General features: G+C 43.8%; 1 protein-coding gene across 1 annotated transcript in view; it reads left to right on the plus strand.

Annotated features, from left to right (window-relative positions):
- Positions 1-12,453, plus strand: part of LOC311234736 (protocadherin-15-like) — a gene marked incomplete at its 3' end in the record, with an annotated part of 504,680 nt that overhangs the window by 321,205 nt on the left and 171,022 nt on the right. Inside the window, exon 17 of the mRNA XM_084321979.1 lies at positions 435-665. Coding sequence (XP_084178105.1) covers positions 435-665 — 231 coding nt within the window. The remainder of the gene's footprint in view (positions 1-434; positions 666-12,453) is intronic.

The following is a 12,453-nucleotide window of genomic DNA, read 5'->3' on the forward strand; positions in this document are numbered from 1 at the left end:
TGCCCCTCCTCCTCTTCATCTTCCTCCGTGCCCCTCTCTCCTCCTCCTCCCCCCTCCTCTTCCTGCTCCTCCTCCTCCTCCCCTCTTCATCTGTGCCCCTCTCTCTTCATCATCTTCCTCTTCCTCCGTGCCCATCTCTCCTCCTCCTGCTCCTCCTCCCCCCTCCTCATCCTGATCCTCATCATTCTCCTCCCCTCTTCTTCTATGCCCCTCTCTCACCCCCCTCCTCCTCCTCTTCCTCTGTGCCCCTCTCTCCTCCTCCTCCTCCCCTCTTCATCTGTGCCCCTCTCTCCTCCTCCTCCTCTTCATCTGTGCCCCTCTCTCATCCTCCTCTTCCTCCGTGCCCCTCTCTCCTCCTCCCCTCTTCCTCCATGCCCCTCTCTACTCTTCCTCCTCCCCTCTTCCTCTGTGCCCCTCTCTCTTCCTCCTCCCAGGCGGTGGACGCAGACCTGGTGTCCAACGTCACGTACCGGATCAAGACGGAGTCGGCGCAGAAGCTGTTCTCCCTGAACCCGCTCACCGGGGAGCTGGCTGTGCTGCAGACCCTGGACTTCGAGGAGCTGGCAGCATTGGGCATTGGGGCCAATTACACCTTCCAGGTGGAGGCCATTGACCAGCTGGGGGTCATGCCCCCGGGGGAGGCCACCGTCACGGTCCGCATCACGGTAAGAGCCTCCCGCCGCCAGCTCGTCCCTGCACTCTGTATTCAGCTTCCGTCTCTCCTCGCAGTCCCTCAAGACTCACCGGGCTGGTAGGGAACGTTTCAGCAATAGCACAAGAGCCTGGTCCATTTTGGAATGTCAAATGTATTACCAGTGGTAAAAGTAAAAGTCCTTCATTCAAATTGTACTTGAGTAAAAGTAGATACCGTAAGTATTTGCTATTGAATGTACTTAAGTATCTAAAGTAAAAGTATGCATTCAACATGACGTTTGTGCATTCTAGTGCTTGTGGGCGTTCAATCCTCGATCCATTGACCTCTAAAGGTCTTTCTTCAAAGTAACTAGCAACTGACGGGTTCAGATAAATGTAGTGGAGTAAAAGTACTTTTTACAAGACTTTACAAGAAGTCTGCAACCTAGGTGTCATTCTGGACTCCACACTCTCATTTGTCAAATCTGTCAAATCTGTCACAAAATCAGCCTTTTTTCACCTCAAGTACATCTCAAGACTCTTGCATACTGAAACCCTCATCCACGCCTTCATCATCTCCTGATTGGACTACTGTAATGGAGTCCTATCCGGGGTGACCCACAAAGCCCTGGATAGCCTCCAGTACGTTCAGAACTCTGCCGCCAGGGTTCTCACCCGCACCAAACCCTGGCAGCACATCACCCCCACCCTCATACACCTCCACTGGCTACCTGTAAAATCCTGTCACCTTCAAAATCCTCTTGCTGACATATAAATCCCTACACACCCCGCCCCTTCAATACCTATCCGACCTTCTCCACACCTACACCCCCTCCCAGAATCTTCGCTCCTCTGAGACAGGCTTGCTTACCACAAGCCAGGTTGCGGACCTTCGGGGACAGGGCTTTTAGTGTGGCTGCCCCCACCCCCTGGAACTCCCTCCCCAGGGACATCTGCAATGCAAATTATGTTGTCCAGTTCAAAAACATGCTGAAAACCTATCTCTTCACCCAGGCCTATGGTCTCAGATGCTCTTGAGTATCCCATTCATTCTGTTGTGTTCTATTTTGTTTTGTTCTGTTTTTGTTCTGTTCTGTTTTGTTCTGTTCCGTTTTGTATTTTATTTCTTAGTTTAGGTCACCGTTATCCTCTCCCCTTCCCCTTTTATTGTAAAGCGCCTTGGGTATGTGAAAGGTGCTATATAAATTCAAGCCATTATTATTTTATTGTTAAGTTAAATGAACAATTTAAATACTCACGTAAAGTACAAGTAGCTCGAAACTGCACTGTACACTAGCTTCCTGCTCTATTCACTGGAACATGTGTATTACTCTAAACTGCACTGTGCACTGATATATATTAGAGGTGGGCATAGATTATTTTTTTTAATCTAGATTAATCTATCTGCAATCCTGGAGTTAATCTAGATTAATCTAGATTAAAATGGCTCATTTGGAGTCTGCCGAAGGCATTCAAAATATGTGTGTTCTACCTAGGGATGGGTATCGTTAGGATTTTATCGATACTACTACTATTATCGATACTGCTTAACGGTTCGGTACTTTATCGACATTGCTTTATTATTTATAACTTTATAAATCAATATTATTTCTTCAGCAACAGCAGCAGCAATGTTCTTTTATAAATTAAATAAATTATAAATAAATATAATACATAAATATTATTTCTTCAGCAACAGCAGCAACAATGTTTTAAATGTGTCTGAATTATACTTTTTATAATAAACAACAAATGTAAGATAAAAAAAAACTATATACACTGAATGATTAGTTGTTACCTGAAGCCCTTGGACTCCACTGTAGAGAAAGGGTGCAGGCCTTTGACAACAAACTGGGTCACAGCCCTGTGACACTCGTCCACCCTATCCTCTGTCATCCTTCCTAGCTGATAGGGTGAAGGGACTTGGCTTGGCTGGGACCGGTGGTGGTAGAGGGAGGAGGGGTGGGCTGGGACATGGTGGCTGAATGACGATCTATAAAAAGTTGTCATCTTTCAAATATATTTGAAGCTAAACAATTAGCTAAGCAATTATATTTTATTTATTAGCCTATTCGTAATAATTCGTTATTAGCCTAGCTAACTCCGTATTATCTTGGCTTACCTGCAGTGGACGTGCATGGAGATGGAACACTGCGAGCAAAGCAGTCGAAAACGGCGCATTTCTGCAGACTAATGTTATAATAATAATAATAATAATACATTTATTTTATATAGCGCCTTACATTAGGAATCTCAAAGCCCTTTACATACATGGCATTATAGCATACAGACAAACACAGTACAGGGACAAACACAGTACATGGACTTTCACAATGACGACATAGTGGGGATAATACAGAGAGAGGGAGACAACTTTGAGACAAGACAGAGAACATTTTTAAATAAATAATAATACTAAAGTATAGGTCTGTACAGATGTGAAAATGTAAGTGATGCAGGGGTTGGGGGGTCAGGAGTGAGGGTATGCAAGTTTGAACAGGTGGGTTTTGAGGTGGGACTTAAATGTTTCTATGGATGGGGCTTCTTTGATGTGTAATGGGAGTTGATTCCAGAGTCGGGGAGCAGCGGAGGAGAATGATTTGTTTTCTGTGGATTTAAGGCGGTAGTGTGGTGTGCTCAGAAGGGCTGAGTTGGATGAGCGGAGTGAGCGGGGGGGGGGAGTGTAGTGTTGAAGAAGGTTGTAGATGTAATCAGGTGCTAGGGAGTGGAGGGCTTTGTAAGTGAGGAGACCGATCTTAAAGTCAATCTTATACTTGACAGGGAGCCAGTGAAGTGAGGAGAGGACAGGTGTGATGTGGGAGAATTTGGGGCAGCGGGTGATGATGCGGGCTGAGGTGTTCTGAAGTAGTTGAAGGTTATGTAGGGATTTAGATGTTGAGACAATGAGTAATGCATTACAGTAATCTAGACGGTCATGAACCAGCTTTTCAGTGTCGGAGGGGGACAGTAGTGGTCTAATGCGTGAAATGTTCCTGAGGTGAAAGTAGCATGTCTTGGTGATGTTGTTGATGTGTGGTTCGAATGTTAGTTTGGGGTCAAAAAGAACGCCCAAGTTTTTCACTGTGGGGGCGGGGAGGATAGAGTGGTTGTTGATGGATATGGAGCAGTCAGGGTTTTTACGGAGAAGGTGAGGTGTGCCCATTACAAGGATTTCAGTTTTAGTGCTATTGAGTTGGAGAAGGTTGTGGTTCATCCAGATTTCTATTTCAGAGAGGCAGGAGGAGAGGGCAATAGTAGCATCAGTGGTGTCGGGAGGGGAGTGAATGTATAACTGTGTGTCATCGGCGTAGCAGTGGTATTGAAGACCATGTGTTCTGAAAATGTGGCAGAGGAGTAACATATAGAGGGAGAAGAGTATGGGACTAAGGACTGAGCCTTGGGGGACACCAGATGTAACAGGGAAAGAAGTTGAGGTATGACTGTCCATGGTAGTGAATTGCTGTCTGTCTGATAGATAGGAGTGAAATAGGTGGAGAGCTAAGCCTGTGATGCCAATGTGTGTTTTAAATGGGAGAGTAGGATGTTGTGATCAATGGTGTCAAAAGCAGCGCTCGGGTCGAGGAGGATGAGTATGGAGAGAAAACCGGAATCTGAATTTAGCAGGATGTCGTTGGTGACTTTAACAAGAGCAGATTCTGTGCTGTGATGTTTTCGGAAGCCTGATTGAAAGGGTTCAAAAAGGGAGTTGTTCTCTAGGTGGGTGTGGAGCTGGTTGGAGATAATATTTTCAAGTGTTTTGGATAGAAATGGTAGGTTGGAAATGGGTCTGTAGTTACTGAGGGTATTGGGATCCAAATTGGGTTTCTTGATGAGGGGGGTGACAGCTGCTGTTTTCAGTAATGGGGGGAAAACACCAGATGAGAGGGATGTGTTGATGATGTGTGTGATGGGGGGGCTGAGGGCAGAGATGCAATATTTTGTGAGAGAGGAGGGAATAGGGTCAAGGAGACATGTTGTGGGTTTGGATTATAGTCTTGGTGACAGTATCTGTAGAAACTTCAGTGAAGTGTGAGAGTTTGGTGCCTGTGAATATAGGATCTGGGGGGGGCTGGGTGTGCTGGGCGGTGTTAGCTAAGATATCTTTTCGAATGTTGTCAACTTTGTTGATAAAAAAGTTCATGAAGAGGTTACATTGGTCAGTGGATGCTGGGAGTGTGGCTGGTTTAACTGGTGCAATGAGAGTGTTGATGGTGGAAAAAAGAGACCTGGGGTTGTTGTGGCGTGTTTCAATCTGGGTGGAGTAGTATTGGGATCTGGCAGTTTGCAGGGCTTTAGAATAGGACTGTTATTGTGTATGTTTTGACAACAGATGTTTTGACAAATTGCTTGTATTGCCACCCATACTTGTGGAAATGTTTTATTGCACTTGTGGCAACGTGCGTTGTCGGCATCGACTTTCGTAAAGTGTACCCAGACTTTAGTTTAGTTCTCTCCGCCATGATGAGCGCAGAGCTCGGTCTGTGTCCTCAGCGCTTCAGCAGCACGGAGCCAAGTACAGGCCCCGCCCTGAAGTACCCGTATGTGTATGTGTATGTGTGAGTGAGTGAGCGGCTCGCTGAGTCGCTGCGGCTCGCTTCTCGTGCAGACAGAGAGCAGGGGGTTGGGAGGAGAGCAGGAGGAGAGGGAGGAGAGCAGGTGAATGAGAGGAGAGGGAGGAGAGCAGGGGAACGGGAGGAGAAGAGGGGCAGGAACACATTAGTGCTCCGTCCTTCACATCATTGAATACCATTACAGCACAATGCAATCAGAGGCTATACTTAACAACATTAAACCACTCTGCCATTAGCAGGGGGAGGGGGGGACGAATGGTGGGAGAACAGGGATGTTGTAGTGGGACAAACACACACACATACACACACAAAGTGCATTTTCAAATGACAGGAAATTGTAAAGTGTGGTTTAAATTAGTGGCAATGCAACAGATGTAAGCTGAAGTGAAAAGTCGTACACCTGGCAGTAACAGGGAAAATGCATAAAACACCCCTGGAACCTGATAAACAAGCTTAAAGCCAGGTTAATCTTTCAAGCACAACATGCAGATTTGCAGTTTTGCCTTATTTGAATCGAACTCTATAAGCTTAGTACACACGTCACAAACTGCACGAGCACAGTGTGAAATGTTCCCAGAGAGCAACTTGTAAAGCTGGAGTGATCATGTTGAGCAGTAATGTCCAGGCAGCAGAACAGTGCATAGCATTACTGCACATTCAATATTGATACCGGAGCAGACCCTGTCGCATGCAACACACAGAGTGTGAGAGAGAGAGAGAGAGAGAGAGAGAGAGAGAGAGAGAGAGAGAGAGAGAGAGAGAGAGAGAGAGAGAGAGAGAGCGCGAGAGAGAGAGAGTGAGAGAGAGAGAGTGCGCGAGAGAGAGAGCGCGAGATAGAGAGAGAGAGAGAGCGCGAGAGAGAGAGAGAGAGAGAGCACGAGAGAGAGCACGAGAGAGAGCGTGAGAGAGAGCGTGAGAGAGAGAGAGCACGAGAGAGAGAGAGAGAGAGAGAGATCCATGGCGGGAACAGAATAGATGGCATGAAAAGATCACCATGACGCAGAATCAATGGCAAAGTTGAGGTCCAAGATGAAGGAGTCGACGTCGACGCATTTTCCTACCGTGGAGATGACAAAGTTCACCAGTCCCATGATATTGTCCCCCCGTTGGGATGAACTTGGGAGTCTGTTCCTAGTTTATCTGCCACACGTTAGCACTTGATAACGTAGCTAACGCTAGCTAGCTAGGTTAGCTAACTAGTTAGCTAGATTAGCTAACGCTAGTTAGCTGTCCCTGCCTTTAGCTAAGCTACTAGCCGACATGGCTAGCCTGAGTGAACGTTCTAACACGCAACATATTAACTTTCATCTTCAGTCCATCTGCCGAACGTCCTCTTCGTCTTGGCGTAACCTAATCACTATACTTGGTATTGATAAGCTTACGGCACGCAGCGTTATTTCTTCTGCTCCGATGCTGCACATTTGGTATTTCACGTTTTCAAAAGTAGGATGCTCTTGGCCAAGACGTCCACTCGCTCCCGTGGATAGCACCGAATAGACCCCGTACCTGTGGCTCCTTGTGGTGGGTGAATACAGTTCCTCTTCTTCTACCGACTACCAGACCGACGACAACCAGCTCCCCCTAGTGTTAGTCCTCCCACGATGCTTTGCCAGGCACAAAAGTAAACGGTCCATTCTTCCAAGCAAGAATCATAGCCACGTTAATAACGTTTGTAATAAACCAAACTGTTTGTACATCTGTCAAGGTTTCTGCCAGTTAAGAGTATTTCTGTTTGTGCAGATCACTCACCTTAAAGCAGTAGTTAACTGTAGCAAGATGGCCACCGGTGAACTACGCGGGAGACTCCGCCTTGTGCCATCTAGTCTTTATATATATCTATGGCTGTGTACACTAGCTCCCTGCTCTATTCACAGGAACATGTGTATTACTCTGAACCATAGATATAAAGACTAGATGACTCACCCGCAGCACTGCTGGCCAACGGAGACCGACGTTGCCACATGGCGGCCATCTTGTGTAGGTGGAGCACGCCCACTCATAACATGCATGTCTATGGTGCATGTACTATTGAAATAACCATAGCTTGCTCAATTTTCAACAGTTTGGTTTGTTGAAAACGTCAGAGATGTAGTTATCATACTGCATACTTATAATGGAATTTCATATGAAAATATATATATACATTTTGTATATACGTTGTATATAACGTTTGGACGTTAATAACGTTTGTAATAAACCAAACCGTTTGTAAATCCGTCAAGATTTCAGCAAGTTAAGAGTATTTTTGTTTGTGCAAATCACTCACCTTACAGCAGCTACCATAATACGTACCAGAATAGTCCACCTACGCAAGATGGCCGCCGGTGAACTACGCGGGAGACTCCGCCTTGCGCCATCTAGTCTTTATATATATGCTCTGAACTGCACTGAACACTAGCTTCCTGCTCTATTCACAGGAACATGTGTATTACTCTGAAGTGCACTATACACTATCACTTGAGAGGATTTTTTACCTTGATCTGTATGTATTTGTGATGAAACATTTCAGGAATAATAATAAAATTGCTGCAGCAAGACCACACACAGCAACACACGACACACAGCTTCTATAGACAAATAGGTAATACAGTTCATATCAGAGGCTAATGACACAATTATTTGTCAGCGGGATGTAATTGGTAACCACAGGGACCGTTTCACACCACTGTAACGAAAACTCTTCCAGCAGAATAGCATAATAATAATTGTATTAATTTATAAAAGTAAAAGTATAATTTTTGCTGTACTGAAATCTTGGCTTGAAAAGATACCGTTGAATCGGTATCGTGATATTCAGCGTCTGAGCGGAAATTAGTGGATTGGCTCCTGACCTGCCTCCTCTCTCATAGCCTCCGCAGAACAGCGACAGGCTGATGGATGTGTCCATTTTGCATTAGATCCGCCGCTAGTTCAAGTCTGAATGACTCATTAGCTTTGTGACTGCAATTATGTCAGGATTTTCAGGAGCTTGCATTTCCTTTCCAACCTTTCAAGAGCTTAACGGCTCAATCCAAGCGAAAGGATTAGGCGTATTCGGTTGTTGCACCGCATGTGTGTGTTTGAGCATGTATGTGTGTGTGCGTTTGTGTGATTGTGTGTGTGTGTGTGTGTGTGTGTGTGTGTGTGTGTGTGTGTGTGTGTGTGTGTGTGTGTGTGTGTGTGTGTGTGTGTGTGTGTGTGTGTTAGGGCTGGGCGATATGGCCTAAATATGATATCACGATATTTTCTGACCTTTCGGCGATACACGATACGCATCACGATGTTTTTCTTTTTTTCCCCAAACAATTCAGTATGAGGCTTACCAAGACAGTATTTGAGTTTGCAAGCTAACATTAAAGACAAAATAAAATACCCATGCATTTAGCATTTTTATATTATATATTAGATTTAGATTATTGGATTATTAGATTATATATTGCATATATTTAGCAATGAGATATTATATAATTTAGATATGAAATATGATGAATCGAAAATGGGGGACCCTGATGTAAACAAGACGAAAGTCTTTCGCTGGTCTGCATCCCCTTAACAATTGTATGTATTGAGCTGTACTGTACCCATTCTGCAATATGTTAATAAAGTTTTAAATCAATCAATCAATCAATCAATCAATAGGATTTTAGCATTTTTATGAAACTACTGTATATTTGTATGTCTCTAAATGTTTTGATGAATTGAAAATGGAGGACCCTTATGTAAAAAAGCCGAAAGTCTTTTTCTGGTCTTCATCCTCCAGTCAGTCCACTGTTGTTGTATTGAGCTGTACTGTATTGTACCCATTCTGCAATCGTTAATAACGTTCATTCGTTCAATCATTCAGCCGGCAATAATAATAATTTTGATTGACAGTCGAGTCTGCCAATTACGTCACACCGCTTGTACCCGCCCTGCTGTTCTTAGCACCAATCGGCAGCGCTATTCTTTTTTTACTTCCTGAATGCCCTCCTTGATTTTAACGAGAGCTCAGCTCAACGACAACAACAACAGCTCACCGCAGCCGACGAGTGATTACTAGCGCACCGCAGCATGACAACGAGGCATAATGATTTTACTGCAACAAATGTTATAATAAAAGCCTTTCCATACATCTGTCTGATTGAAAACTTTATTAACAGACCGCAGAATGGGCACGCACAACTCGGCACGGACTGAGATATGAACAGTAACGCTTGCTATCTATGTCGTCATTGGACGTTGCTATGTTTGGGTAAATACGCTGATGTGTAACTATATAACGTGTAACTATATAATGTTGATGCCACAAAACGAATGCCTTTGTTAATCATACGTACTAACTTTGATGCAGTAGTGTGTGTGTGGGAGCGGCGTTGTTCAAAAGTTTGAACGGGGTGGACCAGATTGACGCGACACAATCCTCTTGGGCAAAACATCACGATATCCACGATACGTTAAAAAAGTGTATCGTTAATGAACTGTACCCGATATTTATATAATATCGTCATATCGCCCAGCCCTAGTGTGTGTGTGTGTGTGTGTGCGTGCGTGCGTGCGTTGGTACACGTGTCTGGCTGTGTGCCCTGCATTTACTTTTACACATGTATTGTGTATGAAATAGGCCTGTATGCACTCTAAGTGATCTTAGAACCTTTCCTTTAGTCTGCTGAGTAATACAACACAATACAATACTTTTCTTTGATATTGTCGGAGAATGTTTTCTATACCACGTGAGATTAGATTGTAGGAAGCATCTGAGCCGTAGCTCGTTCAAACTAGCGCTGCCGCTCGCTGCCGGCTACCTGCGGCGCAGGTCGTGTCCTCGGAAAGGACGAGCTTTGATGCGGCACTCTCGCTGTCACGTGAGAAATGCTGTTTTGATAGGATGAGGCGCGGTTGGAGCCGGCGTTATCAGACCCTCATGCCTGCTATTTTAAATGGCAGACATGAATTAGTGAACCTAATGTGTTTGCGTGGGCTTCCTGAAGATGGAGCCTGATTCCCATGACTTTCTCCCTGGTATAGCGTCTCCAGAGGGTTTCTTTGAAGTCGTTGGTGTTTTGATTTCCTCTCGTTTTATTTTCTTGTTGTTTCCTCGTGGTGATGGATTGCACGTCCTGCATGTTGAATCTCCCCCAACAGACTCTCTTGTTGTTCCCTCCGTCTGAAGCCTCGTGGTGATGGACTGTGCGTCCTGCATGTTGAATCTTCCCACACAAATTATTCTCCCCCTCTTTTCATGCACTTTTGAAATGCAAGATATGTATGTGTGTGTGTGTGTTGTATATAATATTCATGATAATACGATGAGGAGAGACAGAAGATGTTCTTTCAATAGAGTGTGAATGAATTGAATTCTAGAGTGGATTAATCCATCAAAAAGGTTTTTAATTCAAACATGAGGATTCAGTACACAGATAGTTCAAGATTCACAGAACGACACAGTCCATTTTCAGCTGCTTTCTCTGACTCAAAATACATAATACAAATTCATATTTTCCCAGTCACATACATGTTACACATACTGCCTTAACACTTTGGCTGCCACGCTATTCGGTTATCATTACCCTTAGAATGCCAGCCTTCTAGTAGTTTACGTGGTCGTTGCACTATGTTTGCGAAGTTGTGTTTGTGTTCTGTATTATAGCTGTAGAGACACAGTGTGGCTCATTTTGACAAACATTACTTGTAGTCCAGCATGGGAATAATAGTTTGTTTCCACACGCTGTAGTTTGTAGTTTATTACACGCTAAACATTGCGTATTTCCAAGATAATACAGTCTTTTTTCATAGATCGCGAGATAAAACGCGTTATGTGCAATAAGCCCAAATCGTTCTGGCTGATCCCCTGAAACCCTGAATACTCCCAAATCAAAGGTATATGATATGTATATACATTTACATTTAGTCATTTAGCTGACGCTTTTATCCAAAGCAACTTACAAGTTCTGTACGACAAGTCATCAGGAAGGGTACAACTCTATCAGCTGAGTAACAATGTTCATCAAAGTGTTGCGTGCTACAGTGTAGGTTAGTTTATTAGGACAAGTGCATATGTGTATATATATACCATGTATATACAAGTGCATATGTTTATATATAAATACCATCGCAAAATCATTTTAACTCAAAGCTATGATCGCGTTTGCCGAGCATGTTTTTCGTCCGGTGAAACACCGAACTGTGATCGTTATAAAAACACATTTCAGATTCGGTAAAATAGACATAGAATGTACCTTACCTTAGCCAGAAAGTATTCCAAGAAGAATAATTCCAAGTGATCGCATCACCATCGCGATTACTAGTGATTATGTCTATACACGTTTCGATGGTCAAATACGCTTAGGCGACGGAATTTCTAGGCGATCAATGTGAATCTATGTCCCTGCAGGAGGAGTGGCCACTGGCCAAGCACAAATGAAGGTTAGAGTGTGATTCAACCCAAGCCATCGCAGTTCAGACACGGACGATACCGCCACCTGGTGATAGTCGATCAGCATTGCAGTTCTAATGTGTGGGGATGGTAGAAAATTATGCAGATCGCTCTGGGCAAGTCTGTAGAGCAGGGATCAAACTAAAAAGATCAAACGATCCAAAAACGACTTTTTATGTTTTTGGCACTCAACCGTCGGCGCCCAATAACGACTTTTTACGTTTTTGGCACAGACTGTGTTAACACTTTGATTGCCACGCAGTATGCCCATCCTTATGCCAGCGCTGTAACCCTATGGAGATGTTTACCTTCTTTGCAGGGCTATAACTTTTTAAATATTATAGCTATATTGACATTACTATGGCCCATTCAACATCGAGTATCTATCGTTCCAGATGTGGGAACGTTATATTTTCTCATTCATACATTGTTGTGTTGATACCGTCGAGAATATAAGTATGTTTTTAAGCTTTTCTGCTGTAATTCCAAAAACGCAAGTTATAGACCCTGAAGCTGATAGATTATCGATTGGAGTTTCTTTCCTATACACACTATATTAAAAAATTCAAATGTATATGATCGGTGTACATTATGCTTCATCATGCGTGAAGGAAAGGGGGGGGGGGGTCGTTTATAATTCCTTGATCGTCAGTAACAGCTTTATTTAGTATGGGTTGATACATTGATCAGATGGATTGCAAACAAAGAAATGGACAATCAAGCTGAAAATAACGTTAGATTCCTCTTACCGTTCGCCGATGAGACTGGAGGAAAAATATTCCAATTGTTTGACGTCGATCTGCTAGATCCATTTCCCGTTTGTATGACGCAATAAACACCGAAATCATATAGATTATT

This window comes from Notolepis coatsorum (assembly GCF_963971535.1).
Source record: "Notolepis coatsorum genome assembly, chromosome: 9".
Classification (NCBI taxonomy): Eukaryota; Metazoa; Chordata; class Actinopteri; order Aulopiformes; family Paralepididae; genus Notolepis; species Notolepis coatsorum.